Here is a 17,250-nt window from a genome sequence, read left to right as displayed (position 1 = left end):
GATCATCTTTGATTATTATGGTCAAAGGGATTTTTATTTTATCTTTTTTTAAAAAGAAACTAAAAACAACATAATTGGGACACACTGAGCTGGGTTTTGTACTTCATAGGACCAACAATGCTGAAACTAATGATGATGAATGGTGTCCCCCTCGCATATTGATATTGCCTCAATCATTTCATGTTTTCTTAATCATAACTTTTTTTATTAACCTTCTCATCCTTCTTTTACCAATGAGTATTCATTATATTTGCGCATAGATTTTTGGAATTTCACTGAGAATCAGAATTCATGTGTTACAGTGTTAGTGTTACATTGCATGAATATGAATTGCTCACTTCCTTGCACAAAAATCTTCATCTATACCCGAGTAACTTTCTACAAATTTCTATATGGATCAATAATTTTATCATGCCTCAAACATATTCACTATGATAATCTAGTAATATAGATTTGAATATGATGTTATATTGAAATTCTGTTAGAGACTTGGGTATTATGGAGTGCTCAAAGTTGCTTGATGTTGTATATAAAGAGAGTGGTTCTTCCTCCTTAACAGCTAGCTTTTAAGATGCGGTTTCCCACTTTTCTTAGGTACTTAACAATGGTATCAGAGCGTAGTTGTAGACCGTTGGGTCAGTGTCAATAGAGTGTGTTATAATATGCATTAATTCAAACTTAGTAAATTTAAGTCACTCTTATCTAATCAATGCATTATGAATGTACTAAAAACTGGGATACAAGGGTCATAAGGATATGAAAATTTTGGAATTTTTTACTAGTGAAATGCTGAAATGCAAAAGACTTGAAAATAAACCGCCAATTTCTTTTCACCTAGACCACCAACAACCCCTTCATGTACTATTGTTCATGATTCACTAATAATAATAATTAAAAAAAGGAAGCTTGAAATTTCACTTAACAGGTAATTAATTAAATGAAGGGGAAGAGTATGTCTAAGCATCTGTCCAAGCGGCAAAAACCGGCATCTGAGGCAAAGAAAGCACCGGAATAGTTGCCGCGGCTGCCAATAGCTTGGTAGAAGCTACTCCTCCGTCAGAGAGCATTGGCAAGCTTGTCCTGTTTTCAGGGCTACCTTCTCTTGAGCTGTTCAAGCTCGTTGCCAGCGAAGAAGGATCCGATGCATGCGCATAAATCTTGCTCGGATCCTCCACTTCTTGAAAAAACACATTGTCTATTGCCTCCGGTCTTGGCTGGCTCTGGCTGATTTGCATTAGAATCGATTCTTGGCTTTGGTTATCAAGGATGTTACTAAACTCGCCGGCTCTGCCAACGAGAACCTCTTTGTTCCGCCGTGCTAGCTCACTGCTTAGAAGGTTGTTGCTTGCCATGATTTTTTCGACATCATATCTTGTTATGTCAAAGTTTGTTACGGCATTAACCCCTCTGAATTTTATGGCTGCAATGTCATAAGCTTCTGCTGCTTCCTCTTGTGTGCCTAAGAGGTTTTCATTTCAAATAAGAGCAATGATTATTAGCATTTTCTCCTATCATTGGAACATGTTTCTTTCTTTTATTCTTTTTTTTTTCTTTTATGTTTTTTCCATCTTTGGTCAGAAACATTGAATCATGATATTTTCAGTGAACATTGCAGATTCTATGTTATGATTGTCCTCCATCCGTACAACTAACAGCCTTAGACAAAAGCTGTTTCCATGAATAAAAGTACTTTACAATATTAGATTTCCTCATGGATCACAATCACAATCAGAGGCTAATAGTAAGTTTTTAAATTCATGTAAAACGCTTAAAAAAAATCAATAAAATAAACCAATAATTAGTGGTATATTATGAAACTATAAAAATTACTCACTGAAGGTTCCAAGATATAGATCTTTGTTTCCAGCTACCCTTCCAATTCGAGCTTGCCACCTTCCATGTTGGTGATGTCTGCTACGTAATAATTGAACAATAAGGGAAACCAAATTTAGAACATATTGAACTTCTTTATTATGTAAACAAAGTATAATCTAATCTGTCATCTCTAACTATGAAATTTTAAAAGGCTAACAAATTTAACCATAAATAAACAAAACTAATTTGTATTAAGGAAAGATAGTTTTTATATGACAAAAGTATTCAAAGACGGAGTTAGATTAACTTTCAGAAATGGGCCAAAAAGAAAAATTTACGATTAACAAAGAATAAAATAAAAATTTTAGAAGAGACTAAACTAAAATCTATGCACAACTTGTAAAGAAAATTTGATGGTTGGAGGAGGCTATTGTCCTCCCTTGTGTTGTATGAAGCTCCACCTCTCAAAGTACCCAAGATTAATTTTATTCATCTGTATATTGGTCAATATTTCGAACTTTCATGTGTAAATTTTCATCTTTCATGATTATAAAGTTAGTTTCATTTATTCATGAGTAAATTTGTTAACATTATGAATTTTTATGGATAAAAATAATAGTTTAATCTATAATATATGCTATGTAATTATTTTAGCCTATGATCAGACCTAGTTACTCCTCTGTACATTGAAGCTCCCCTTGAGAATCCGCTGCTTTTTCTGATTCCACAAAGTTGAGTCATAATAAACATTAGTAATTGAATTAGTCAAACAAGTAATACTAACATGGGTTGTTCACAAATTTACTATAACATAATAATGAAACAGTAGCAAGGATTTTACCTTCTTAAATGAGCAACATATTCTTGTCTTGTCATGTTCTTCATTTCCTCAAGTTGATTTTGATAATTTTCCAACTATCAAATAAAGAACATGGCCGAAAAAGAGAAACAATTATAATAGGATCAATGGATCATCATATCATCAATCACTTTATTGGACTAGGACTGTCCAATGAAATTGATTAGAAAATATAATTTGAAGAGAAAAGAAAAAGCAAATTGAACTAATTAATTAATTAATTAATTAATCAATTATAAGTATATTACAGGGAAGTTAATGTGCGTGGAGGGTCCCCAGTACTTGAGTGCCGCCATATCATAAGCTCTCGCAGCTTTTTCTTCCATATCATAACCCCCTAAGAAATGAAAATTTTGTAATCACTTGAATAAAACGTTAATTTTGCTCTCTTTTGTTAACATCATAAGCAAAATATTAAATGATATCTTAAACTTGTAGTTAAATAATTTAGACATGAATTTATGATAATGATGTATTAGTTTATACGTGGGAGGATTTCAAAACGTTCTGTAATATGGATAATTGGATACTTGAAGTCACAATTTTGCGAATTTAACAAAATAAAATAAAATAAAATAAGCCAAGTATTGGCCCTATAAAACACTCGGCAGCTTTGTTTGAAGTAACACTGTTGCGACTTCAAAATTTGTCCGCAGCAAAAATTGAAATAATTTGTAATCAGTACTTATTCAATTTTTTTAGTTTAATAATTTAATAACATATTTTATCTCATATTTTTAAATATTAATAGCTAACTAATGACTAAAAATAATAATCCTTTTTGGCCTTCTAACATTCCTCGTTACAAAAACTAATATCTCTTGCGTCATTTTCATTTTTCAACTCAAGATATTAACGTCTCTAAACTGTCCATATATTTAATCTAAGAGAATTTAATACAGCAAAAATTAAAACACTAATATTTGAAATCAGTCTCAAAAAATTTGTAGTCACGTAATTTAATCTTCAACAAATTTTAATTACTAAATCATTTTCTAAATTTTTATTTTGTTAGATATATCAATTCTTATCTTAAATTTTGATAATAAAAAATTAGACAAATTAATTTTTATTATTATTTAATAAAAGACATAATAGACTTAACATTTTTAAATCTCATATTAGTCTTTAGTGATTAAAATTTATTAAAGATTAAAATATCGGACTAAAAATTTTTTAAAGACTAATGAGATATTACGGATAAAAAAAAAAGGAATACATATGTAGGTATTGTGAGAGCTTACCTAGATAAACTGAGATTTATGGAGCATTAGAGTTGAATTCCCCGGCAAGAGAAAAACACAAAAACAAAAAACAAAAAAACAGCAGTGAGAGATTACTGAAAAAATTGCAGATGTTACCAAAGCAGAACATAATGGAGCTGAATAGATATGTTTGACCAAAAATAAACAGAGGGAAAAATAAATAAATAAATAAATAAGAAAAGGAAAAAGTGAATGGGAACATTGTCCCTTTTTTCTCACCTTGCCTTCCTTTCCTACTTTGGCCTTCTTTCTTGCAGCTATTGTCCCATAGATGTGCTTCATATCTACCAGTCCATCTATGCCTTAACAAACAAACAAACAAACAAACAAACAAACAAACAACCTTTACACTTTGGAAAAATAAATAATTAAATAAATAATAACGAAAAATAAGAAGCTATTGAATAGCATATCAGTGATGAACCATATCATAGCAATGATGTTTTGCATATATCACCGACTTGGCCTTCTTTCTGCATAAACATTGCTAAAACGGAAATAAAACCAAGATAATGCTTGAAAAAATTTGTCCGAATCGTTGTTCATTACTAATTAATATACACGGTAAAGAAAATGTTTCCACGGAAATTTAGAGATGGATATTTTTTTTTTGATTTTGCTTTTAGTAATTACAAAAAGATGAAAAAATTTCTTTAGAAAAAGTAGAGTAAAATATAGTTTTAATTTTTAATATTTAGATTAAATTTTAATTTTTATCTTCAATATTTAAAATATTTTCTATTTTAATTTTCTGTTAAAATTACTTTTTTTCAAAAATACTATTTTTTTTATTATTCTATTATTTTTACTGTCAAATTATTATAATTACAATTACGACCATTATAATTATAATTTTTATTGCTGTCTAAAAAATTATAATAAAAATAAGATACTTTTAAAAAAATTAATTTTAGTTAGAAGTCTAAAATAGAACAAAATAAAATATTTAAAATAAAAATAAATATTTCAAACATTATCAACTTAGACCAAAAAATAAAAATAACAATAATTGTGTATCTGTCTCTCCAATCCAATGAAACAAGTTATAGTATCTGGAAAAGATTAAAATGGAAGGATGAGTAGTAAACTAAGAAACAAACCTTGTTACACCTCTATACTGTGAGGTTCTTTGGCCAAACGTGTCAATGGATTTTCTATGAACAATATGCTTGTGTTGAACCTTTTCAGAACCCCTCTTCTTTGTTGCATCCATGCTGCCAACAACACTCACACGCTGCTGCGAACTCGTGACGCAGCTCGATTGCGAGCTCGGACTCATTGACAAGCTCAAAGACTGCAACTCCCCCCCATAACTCATTGTTCCAATTGAAGAAGCTCCTAATAATTCACCACCTCCATTATTCACCTCAATCACCCCCCAGTTCTTGAGATTGTCTGTAGCTTGCGTACTTTGCTTGTTGGAACCTTCTAGAAGCCCATGGTAGTATGACAAGTGTGGTTGGTGGTTGTTGTTTCTGTGAAAAATGGTGTCCAGGCTGAGAGGCATTGCTTCCGCTACACCTACACTACATTCATAGTGATGATGAGGTGTCTCCATCAAATCGCCGCCACCTAACAAATTCTCCAGTTTTGGCGTTGAACTTGAACCAATCACTTCAAACCACAAAACATTTTTAGTTAATAGTATTGATACCTTTATTCACGGGCACAATAAGAATATACAATCAGATTCACAAAACTTTCTTATTTTTATTTATTTATTTATTTATTTTTTGGAGGGAGCTAACCTTGTTGTGGGTGTGACCTGTTGATGAGAGGCTCCATTCCGTAGAGAGTGCCATCAGATTTGAGGGGCATAACTGGAAAACCAGAATACAGGCTAACGTTACTATTATTGTTGTCAGGTTCAATTCCGTAGTAGAATCCATAGCTGCTAAGATGAGAAGCATGGTGGTTCATGTAGAAGCTTGTTGGAGGAACAGAAGCAGCAGAAGAGGAAGAAGAAGAATCAACATGATGGTGTGGAGAGAGTGAAAACCCCAACCAGTTGTTTTCATTATTAAGCTCAACACCGCCATCATCATTTTCCACTATACTCTTCATTCTCTCTCTCTCTCTAACACAAACAAAAATTGAGTTTTGTCTTAAGGGGAAAAAATATGTATACTAAAAAGCAACTCAATCATTAGAAAACAAATAAATAAGTAATTATTATAGTACTCAATAGTGTTGTTCCAAGTAGTTCCAACCCCCAGCGTTTGGGAAGAACAAGTGTAATTTGATTGTGTATTGTGTGTATGTGTGTCTTATGTGTGTGAATATATAAAACAAAAAGAATGGAATGTGGTTACAGGAAGGAGCAAGGGAATGGTTACTTATTGATCGTTCCCGCATTCCATGGGGATCTGTGTCTGAGAAAGACCTTCGCTTTTGCTTTATTCTTATTCTACGCTCCTCTTCCCCACCCACCCTTTTCTCTTTCTCTTTGCCTTACTACTCTCACTACCTCTCTGGATTATACAATTTACTCTCATTCAAAATCAATTTAAATGTTCTTGTTATCCATTAACAAGCCCCATCTTGCACCTTATTGCTCAAAACACGTACATCTCTTTCTTTTTCTTTTTCAAGTAATACTTGGAAACGCTAATCTTAGGGAGAAATAAAAAAAATTATTTTATTTAAGATTTATTAATTTTAATAAATATTAATTAAGATAAAATTTTTACTATTTTTTGTTATTTTTTTTGTTATCAAATATTTTTGTATTTTAAATAAGTATATGATAATTTTTTTACTTTAGTTAACGCGTGTGTTAATGTTACTAATTTAAAAAAAAATTAATTTTTTGACGGATAATAATAATAACCTTAACATATATTCTAAGCTAAATACTAAAATTTTAGTCAAATAATTTAATTGATAATAAATTTTAATTATAAAACCAATTATCAACTTTTTACCTATTAGACAAATTAATTTTTATATCAAATTATTCTCTTAAAAATTAACAAATTTAATCAATTTTGTATTCATTATCATTTACAAAATATTACAATTTTATATTAGTCTCTCCATGTCTACTTAAGTGAATTTTGTTAGCTTTTAATAGAAAAATTTGATGTGTAACAAAATAAAAATAAATGAATCATTAATTATTTAATAGTTAAAATTTGTTAAAATTAAAATAGTTGATTAAATATTCACTAAACTAATTTAAAATATCTTTTAAGGCAACTTTGGAGTTTGTTCTCAAATTATGCCATTATATATATTGTACTACATTACATATTCTTGCAAATATAAGTAAAATAATTATAGGACAAAATTCTTAATAATGGATTTTTTCTTTAATTTGTTAATTTATAAAGATATCAAAATAAACTAACCTAGATTAATCAAATAATTAATTTATTAATTTATTTAAATAAATATTAAAAATTCAAATTTTATAACAAATTAATTTTTGATGTATCAAATTAAAAAAAGAGTCACTCACATAAAGACACTTAAAACATATTTTTTTATAGATATTTTTTAGCCATTAAAATTTAATACATATGCATTTAATGGATTAAATCGTATTAGTTTTGTTAAAATTAGTTTGGACAAATTAATTTGACTAAAAAATCAGTAAACTAAATTTTGAACCGGTCTATATTAATATTTTTTTATAACAAAATGACTATAATATTTCTATCATAGAAAATTACTAAAATACTTTTATTATATATATATATATATATATATATATATATATATATATATATTGAGAACTCTAAATTCTAATATTTCTCTTCTCACTATATCGTCATATAATTAGAATTTAAGATTTTCAAAATATATATAATAAGAATATTTTAATTATTTTTATAATAAAATATTGTAATTTTATAAAAAAAAATATTAATTTAGATTAGTTTAAAATTTAATTTATTAATTTTTCAACTAAATCATTTTATCTGGTCTAATTTTAATAAAAATAATATCATTTAATTAATTATATATATTAAATTTTAATTAATAAAAAATATTTTAAAAAAAAATATTTTAAACATGTTTATTTAAATAACTTCTATTAAAAAATACTGTGAACAAACAAGCACGATGCCGACGTCTAGATCCAAGTCAATGGGGGGTGTGTGTAATAAAGAAGAGAAGAGATAAATGGGGCTTGCTTGTTGCATCTGATCATGTAATTAATGTGATGAGTACATACGTAGAGGAGGTTGAATTAGATATTGTGATTACAGTTTGAGTAGACAAAGTATGTCCCTCCCCATCAAGTCACTTCAAAACAGTTTTACAGATCCGTGCTATGTTATGTGCTCTCTGGACCCCTACAAACACACTTTGCAACTACATAGAGTATAGGTATCTGCCACCAATGCATAGTTTTATAGCCTCATGGAGCTGCTGCTGCTGCTATTGCTGCTCCATGCATTGCGACGTCGTTTCCATCCTCAGCTCTGTTGTCCACTTCTCCTAATACCTCCCTCGCTGCATACAAACAAATAACCCATCCTCTCAGATTAGTCTCCTCCCTCTGCCATAAGTCATTTGCACTGGAAATATATTATTTTTTAAAAATTTAATTAATATTATTAAATATAATTTTTTATCTTATAATAAAATTAAAAATATTTATACAAACAGAATATTGTATAAGATAAAATTTAACTATATTAAATATAAAATACATATTAAAAATAAATTAAATTATATATATTTATACAAAAATATATAGTAATTTTTTTTATGTGTACGTAACATTTTTTTATAAAGTTACACTTATTAATATTAATTTAAAGAACTGTCAAAAACAAAATATTAATCCAAAGAAAATTTGAAAAGATTCATTTTTTATTTATTTGAGCATAGCATACAATTACCAATAGGGTTAAACCACTATTTCTGATTTTCAATCTGAGTGATCTGCTCATCTTTTCTTTTTCTTTTCCTTTCCCTTTTTAATTCGGTGGGTATCTCAAGGAAGCCATACTATGAAGGAATCAAATGATACTTCCTATTTTTTTTTTTCCTCTCGGGTCAAATTCGATAATTTTAGTCCAATAGATACTTATTTTCTAGTTAAATTCGTCACTAGATTAGGAACTTAGAAAAATGCTTCATGGTTTTATAACAGTTTTTATATATATGACTTATGGAAAGTTAACTCGGTAGAAATAAACCGAGTTTAAGGTTTTATCCGTAACACAAGTTTAAATTTAAATTTTTTCCCTCAAAGATCGTATCATTTATAAAAGATAAATGGTACTATATTCTCTCTAAAATAAAAGATAAATTACTTTGTAATATATATAATGTCTATAATTATAATTAGAGAAAATTTTACTTTTTTCTTTTGCAAGATGCTAAAATGACACTTTCCTTTTTTTAATTTTATAAATATACATTCTCCTCTCTTCTAATTTTTAAAAAACCTCCTCTTTAATCCATTTTAAACTTTTTATGTTAATTAATATTAACATTATCTATTTTTTTAAAAAATATCCATTTGCAAAAATTTTATTTTTTATCATTAAATATTGCTTACTAAAATACGCTTTAATAAATTATTCTTTTATTAATTAAATTGTATTTTTACTAAAATATTTTCAAAAAAATTAATAATTAAATTATTTTTTCTAATATACCTAGTCTTTAATAATTTTTTAATTATTAAATTTTGATTTTACTAAAATTTTTGTTAATAATTATTTTTATATTTACTATTAATTTTTTATATCAATATATATTATTTTAACATTAAATAAAAAAAATCTTACCACCGTTAATATGTATAACAATTAATATATATTGATATTGAGAAATAATCTTACTAAAATTTTTTATTTAATGTTAAAATAATATATATAGATATCAAAAAATTAATAGTAAAATATAAAAAAATTGTTAACAAAAATTTTGGTAAAATTATAATTTAATAATTAAAAAATTATTAAAGGGTATTTATAAAAAATAATATAATTATTAAATTTTTTAAAAAATTCAATTTAATCAATAAAAGAATACTTTATTAAAGGATATTTTAATAAGCAAAATTTAATGATGAAAAATAAATTTTTTGTTAATGGATACTTTTTTAGAAAATAATTTTTTTCTTTAAAAATAGATAAAGTTAACATTAGTTAACTTAAAAAGTTTAAAATGGACTAAAGAGAAGGCTTTTTAAAAGTTAGAAGGAAGGAGAATGTATATTTATAAAATAGAGGGGATGGGAGTGTCATTTTAACATCTCACAAGAGAGGGGAGTGGAATTTTCTCTTATAATTAAGTTGAATGTTAACCATAATAATTAGGTATATGTTTTCTACTTTTTTTTCTCTTTTTTGTAATTATTTAAATTTAGTTTGGCACCACCAGTCTATGGTAGTGGTGGCGGCTGTCACCGCTGAAAAATTTTTTTTACAATAAACTTACAAACTCATCAACAAGGTGCAAGTACGTATTTAGCTCGTTACACGTGGTAACATTTGTGCTACCGAGGTACAGAGAAAATCTCTTCTACATAGGCGCAACTCCTTTCCAACCTCAGCGTACACCCACTATGCCTTTTTCACTCTCTTTTGTATGGTGATCACATTCTCGGAGTTCACTATCCACAAAATTTTTGTCCCATGAAAGTGATTAAAATTCTTGTGTATAATTGTCATCTCATCTTGCAAATCATATTGATCTCCACCTCATCGACAACAATGTCTTTAATCTCATGAGAATTCGAATCTATCATCCCTTACAATTTGTATTTGGCATCAAACAACAATGTCTATAACTGTGTTTATAACTCGAAAATTTAAAGAATATTTTCAAATATCTTTATGACTTTTATCATCACGGACCATAAGTTCTCTTCTACCTTCAAACTAAGTGTATCAATTGCATTTATAAAAATCTCTAAAGTCTCTTTCACGTCATAAAACTTATCTGGTAACTCACTTTCAATACATATATTACAAGAGGTAATTTACCATTTATTTTAAAGAGAGTACGATAGAATTTATCTTTATAAAAATATTATATGTATGTAAAATTAATTATTAAACTAATTATTATATATTATTTTATATATTTTTAATATATATCTTATATTTTAAAAATATATTCTATATAAATGAATAATTTGATAAATAATTTTTTTAGTATAAGTTGCATTATTTATTAGTCTAAATTCTAAAAAAAAAATTTATATTTTTTGCCGTCGAAAAAACGCAAAAATTACATTTCTTATACTTGCATATGTTAATTAGAAATATAAAGGTACGGTGTTAGAATTTTTGAATTCTTTAAATTTACGATATCCATATCAAATCGTTAAAAAATATACTAGAGTTATATATCTGAATCTATAAATATGATTAAAAGACTTTAATTTTTTATCTTAACATAATTTTTAATTATTTTTAAATTATTATACTCTTATTTTTAATTTGTTGGTTTTTTATCTTTCTCGAATAAAGCATGTTGAATCTTTTTTAAACTAAATAACAACTCTCTCATGGGCAAGTATTATAAGAATATTTTAGTATATATTGGAGACTAAAATTTTGATCTCTATTTATATTGAACTACTTCTAATTTTTATTAGACTTTAAAAGCCTAAGTAAAAATAGAACAGTATTGATTTTTTTCTATTAAAATTCAAACTGGTAAATAATCTTGACCATTTTTTATTATAAAATATAAAATAATTAATATAATTGTATTTTTATATGTATATAGCCCACAAAATATACTAAATTTAGAATTAAAATTAACAATAGTTAATGATCATAAGCATTAGTTGAGCTATGAATTAATAACCTAAATTGTTAATTTGTTAGTGTGGCTTTATGTTTATGTTTAAGGGTTGCATGCCAAAGAATTAACAAGTGAAAAGTCCAAAACAAAATGGGGACAAAATTATTTTCCGTTTCACTGCACCATGTTAAGGAACCTTGGAATGTTAGGTTGTTGCTATTTAGAACTATAGAAAAGAAATAATAATGACAACATCTTAGTACAAATAAGAATTAAAGACATGGAAACATCACAACATCAAACTTGGCAAAATCACAAAGGAGCAAGGACAATATACGAGAACTATGGCAAATGGCATACAAAATGGTCAAAATTTTTGAATGGCTGCAAATTTTAATTTTCTGAATTTTTCATTCACCTGTATATTTTGCATATTTAGAATTGAATAGCTGGAAAAGAGAAAAGAGATTCACGTGTCCAGCAACATTCTTCCTCTTCGAAGCATTCTTTTTTCCGTTTTCGTTCTTACATAGAAATATTTTTTTATTTTTCTTTGATTAGAAAATATTATCTTCAGAATATTAATAATGTTGTCCTTAAAAATCTTCTAAAAATGTTCAATATATATTTTTTGGTATTCAAAAAGATATATTGTATATCTTTACTAGAAAAGTAGATGCAACAATTTGAGAACAAATTAGTGATTCTAAATTTTGTATAATTATTGATGAAACAAGAGATTAGCCAAAATGAAAACAAATGTATGTAGATTTGAGATTTGTAGACAAGCAAAGTTTTGTTAAAGAAAGATTTTTTGATCTTATATATGTTTCTGATATATGTTCTTTGACATTGAAAACAGAAATTTCATCAGTTCTTTCTCATCATAATCTTGATGTCTAAAATTATAGGGGACAAGGGTACGATGGAGCTAGTAATATGCGTGATGAATGGAATAGATTGCAAGCTCTATTTTTAAAAGATTGCCCTTTTGCTTATTACATTCATTGTCTTGCTCATCGATTACCATTAGCATTTGCTTCTGGAGCCAAAGAAGTTTGATATATTCATCAATTCGTTTCAAAATTTACACTAATTGTGAATGTTGTGACTGTTTCTCCTAAACGTCATGATCAGTTAAGGGTTGCTCAAGCAAATAATGTTGCAAACTTAATTAGCAATGATCAAATTGTGACAGATAGTGGACTTAATCAAATTGGTACTTTGCAAAGAGTTGGAGATACAAGATGGGGGTCTTATTTGAATTATGTATGTAGCTTGCTACGCATGTTTGATGCTACTTTTGAAGTTCTTGAAAAAAGTACCGAAGAAGGTAATTTCTCCACTCGTGGTGATGCTAGTGCTGCTTATGATGCTATCTGATGAGCGGATATTTTATACGCTTTTTGGCATCATTTTCATATAGTTTTTAGTATGTTTTATTTAGTTTTTATAGGTTTTAGTGTTAAATTCATATTTTTGGATTCTACTATGAGTTTTTGTGCAATTTCAGGTATTTTCTGGCTGAAATTGAGGAGCTGGAGCAAAAGTCTGATTCAGAGACAGAGAAAATACTGCAGATGTTGTCCGATCCGTATCTGACCTCCTTGCAGCCAAAAGAGCTTTTCTAGAGCTACAGAAGTCCAAATGGAGCGTTCTCAACGGCTATAGAAAGCTGACTTCCAAAGATTTCCAGCAATGTATAATAGTTCATACTTTGTTTCAGATTAGAAGGCCCAAAACTAGCGTCCAACGCCAGCTTCCTGCCTCCTTCCAGCCGTCCAGCGCCCACAAAGCAAAGACCAGTGTCCAAACGCCCAGAGAGGACCCCCTAGCCAGCGTTCAACACCTTAAGAGCCTCATAGCACGTGGATCTCATCAAAGCTCAGCCCAAACACTCATCAAGTGGATCCCAGAAGTGGATTTTAGCACTAAAAAGATTGTTTTACCCTTACTACTCAATTGTTTAGTATTTAAGGGATTAGACTTATGTTTTAAGAAACCTTTCAAAGACTTTTACACCATATTCGAGTTTTACCATTGTATTTTCCTTTCAGTATTAGTTTCTAAACCTCCTAGGTTGAGGGGAGGAGCCTGCTGAGTCCTATGAATTAATAAAAGTGTTACTGTTTCTCTTCGGTTCGTGTTTGATTTATTTCTAAGATGTATACTCGTTCTTCAACATGATGAATAGGATTATCAGTGACAATCAGCTCTATTCATCATAGTAGGACCGCGTGCCTGACAACCACCTGTGTCTACTTGGGTTCATGTGAATACGTGACTAGAAAGTGCAAACCGCTAGCTTGATTATACATCTCTCAGACGGCTAATCTACGACTTCGTTGGGAACTTTTTGAGACACGAGTTCAGCCAATTTTCGGGAAGATTAGGGTCTCTGTGGTAGAGGCTAGAACTCAAAGAAGCAGCATTCTCTGATCTGGAAGATTCGACCTTGTCTGTAGCATTTTGAGTAGGATCTCCAAGAAAATGAACTGCTAGAACTTCACCCTCGTTCAGATCAGATGACCACGGCCAAATTGCATTTGATCTGAAAATAAGGGAGATCGATGACCACGACCCATGGCGTTGATCACGTACAGCCTGCTATAGAAGAGATCATTCACAAGCAAAGAAGACAGTAATACCAGAGTTAATTCAGAAAGACAAAGCAACTCCAATCCTTAACCATATTCCTATTACTAATTGCCCTTGTCTCAATCCAACAAACTTCTTATTTCACCTGACTAAGACGTGCAAGATAACCATAGCTTGCTTTAAACCACAATCCTTATGGGATCGACCCTAACTCGCTTAGGTATTACTTGGACGACCCATTGCACTTGCTGGTACATCTGTATGAAAGTGTGGAGATTCGTGCACCAAGTTTTTTGGCGCCGTTGCTGGAGATTGTTCGAGTTTGGACAACTGACGAATTGTTTTGCTCCCTAGATCAGGTAATTTATTTTATTTTGTTGAGACTTTTATTTTTATTTTTTTCTTCTCTATTTTCGAAAAAAAACCAAAAATATTTTTCAAAAATTTTTATTTTCTTTTTTTTAATCTTTGTTCTTGGTTTGAGTCTTTTGCTTTTGTTCTTGTTTAAATTTTCGTTCCCTTTGAGTTTTTCTTTCAAAAAATTTTCAAAATAGTTTCTTTGTTTAAATCTTGTGTCAGTTTTTAAGTTTGGTATCTTCTTGTTGTTTTCTTTTAATTTTTTGAAAATTTGTGTCTAGTTTTCAAAACTTTTAAGTTTGGTGTCCTTAATATGTTCTTGTGTTCTTTGAATTTTTTGAGTCTTGTTCTTAGTGTTCTTTTTAATCTTTAAAGTGTTCTTGTGTTTTCTTTCTGTTTTGATCTTAAAATTTTTAAGTTTGGTGTCTCTTTGTGTTTTTCCTTTCAAATTTTAAAAAAACTTGGGGCATTAGATCTAAAAATTTTAAGTTTTGTGTCTTTTACTTATTTTTCTCTTTCCTCATTAAATTCAAAAATAAAAAATATCTTTTCTATCTTAAAATTAACTTAATTTTCGAAAATTTTAAATAAAAATTTAGATTTTAATTTTAATTTTTTTTATCTTATCTTATCTTAGTTTTAAATTTTCAAAAATAAAATCTTTTCAAAATAAAAAATCTTATCTTTTTCAAATTCTTATCTTATATTTTTCAAATTTCAAAACTCAAATTTCAAAATTTCAAATTCAAATTTCAAATTTCAAAATTCAAATTTTAAAATTAAATCTTTTTAAAAAAAAAAATCAAATTTCAAATCTTTTTTTGTTTCTTATCTTATCTTTTCTAATCTCAAATTTTAAAATCAAATCTCTTTTAAATCTTTTTAATTTCTTATCTTTTTTAATTTCAAATTTTTAAATTCAAATCTTTTCTTATCTTATCTCTTATTTTATTTTCAAATATTTTCTTAATTAATTACTTATCTTCTCTCTCTTCTTTTTCAAAATTTCTTAACTTCTTCTTCTCTCTCTTATTTTCGAAAATTATTCTCTTCTTCTCTCTCTTCTATTTTCAAAATTCACAATTAAATTTTCAATTCTTTTTAATTCTTAATTACTTCTATTTATTCGAACTCCTCTTCTCCTATTTTCAAAGTATTCTTCTTCTCTCTCATCTTCCATTTTCACTTTTCTATCTTCTTCTTCTTTCTTCACATCTCACTGGGAGCCTTCTATACTCAAATCAGACATAGAAGCTTCCTTTCTTTCTTTCTCTTCTTCTTTTCTTGTTTATGAACAGGAACAGGGATAAAAAACCTCTCTTTAATCTTGATCCTAAACCTGAAAGGACTTTGAAGAAAAGCTTACAACAAGCTAGAGCACAAAACTCCAGAAGAAACCTTTTCAGAAAACTTTGAACAAGAAAAAGGAGACATGGCCGAACCTGAAGGTGATGCCAGAAAGATTTTTGGTGACTTCACCATGCCTACCTCTGACTTTTATAGCAGAAGTATCTCTGTACCTGCCATTGGAGCTAACAATTTTGAGCTTAAGTCTCAGTTAGTCTCTCTTCTGCAACAGAACTGAAAGTTTCATGGACTTCCAATGGAACATCCACATCAGTTCTTAACTAAATTCTTACAGATTTGTGATACTGTAAAGACTAATGGAGTAAATCTTGCAGTTTACAAGCTTATGCTCTTTCCCTTAGCTGTAAGAGATAGAGCTAAGATATGGTTGGATTTTCAACTGAAAGAGAGCCTAGACTCTTGGAAAAAGCTGGTTAATGCTTTTCTAGCTAAATTCTTTTCTCCTCAAAGGATGAGCAAAATTAGAGTGGAAGTTCAAACCTTCAAACAAAGAGAAGGTGAATCCTTCTATGAAGCTTGGAAAAGATACAAGCAACTGATCAGAAGATGTCCTCCTGATATGCTCTCAGAATGGTCTATCATAGGCGTGTTCTATGATGCTCTATCTGAGATGTCCAAAATCACATTGGACAGCTCTGCAGGTGGATCACTCCACTTGAAGAAAACACCTGCAGAAGCAAGAGAACTCATTGAGATGGTTGCAAATAACCAATTCATGTACACCTCTGAGAGGAATCTTGTAAACTATGGAATATCTCAGAAGAAATGAGTTCTTGAAGTTGATACTTTGAATGCCATATTGACTTAGAACAGGATCTTGACCCAACAGGTTAATATGATCTATCAGCATCTGACTGGAATACAAACTGCAGCTGGCAATACACAAGAAGTATCTCCTGATGTGGATGCTTATGATCCTTGATGAGCGGATATTTTATACGCTTTTTGGCATAGTTTTCATATAATTTTTAATATGTTTTATTTAGTTTTTATTAAGTTTTTATAGGTTTTAGTGTTAAATTCACATTTTTGGATTCCACTTTGAGTTTGTGTGTTTTTATAGCATTTCTGGTATTTTCTGGCTGAAATTGAGTAACTGGAGCAAAAGTCTGATTCAGAGACAGAGAAAGCACTACAGATGTTGTCCAGATCTGACCTCCTTGCACTCGAAATAGATTTTCTGGAACTACAAAAACCCAATGTACAATAGTCTATACTTTGCTTCGAATTAGAAGGCCCAAAACTGGCATCCAACGCCAGCTTCTT

General features: G+C 29.0%; 1 protein-coding gene and 1 non-coding gene across 2 annotated transcripts; both read right to left on the bottom strand.

Annotated features, from left to right (window-relative positions):
* Positions 1-497: 497 nt before the first annotated feature.
* LOC130936578 (AP2-like ethylene-responsive transcription factor ANT) lies at positions 498-6,224 on the bottom strand. Its single transcript, XM_057866675.1, has 8 exons — positions 5,688-6,224; positions 5,040-5,553; positions 4,159-4,241; positions 2,923-3,011; positions 2,657-2,730; positions 2,483-2,533; positions 1,835-1,914; positions 498-1,459 (listed from the first exon to the last, which is right to left on the bottom strand). The coding sequence occupies exons 1-8, from the start codon at positions 6,001-6,003 to the stop codon at positions 957-959; spliced, it is 1,710 nt and encodes a 569-aa protein (XP_057722658.1). The 5' UTR covers positions 6,004-6,224; the 3' UTR covers positions 498-956.
* Positions 6,225-16,441: 10,217 nt separating this feature from the next.
* Positions 16,442-16,548, bottom strand: LOC130951584 (small nucleolar RNA R71). The gene has a single exon (XR_009074030.1). It is a non-coding gene; the product is annotated as a small nucleolar RNA R71 (small nucleolar RNA).
* Positions 16,549-17,250: the final 702 nt, after the last annotated feature.

This window comes from Arachis stenosperma, chromosome 1, assembly GCF_014773155.1.
Source record: "Arachis stenosperma cultivar V10309 chromosome 1, arast.V10309.gnm1.PFL2, whole genome shotgun sequence".
NCBI classification, from domain to species: domain Eukaryota; kingdom Viridiplantae; phylum Streptophyta; class Magnoliopsida; order Fabales; family Fabaceae; genus Arachis; species Arachis stenosperma.
Note: the sequence above shows the minus strand (reverse complement) of the source record. Positions and strands in the feature narration are given on the sequence as shown.

Excerpts from the sequence above, each read along its gene's own strand:
- LOC130936578 (XM_057866675.1), bottom strand. The coding sequence starts at position 6,003 with ATGAAGAGTATAGTGGAAAATGATGATGGCGGTGTTGAGCTTAATAAT. Across the intron at positions 3,012-4,158 it reads AAGTAGGAAAGGAAGGCAAG|GGGGTTATGATATGGAAGAA; the intron begins GTGAGAAAAAAG and ends TTCATTTCTTAG. Across the intron at positions 1,460-1,834 it reads TCTATATCTTGGAACCTTCA|GCACACAAGAGGAAGCAGCA; the intron begins GTGAGTAATTTT and ends AAAACCTCTTAG.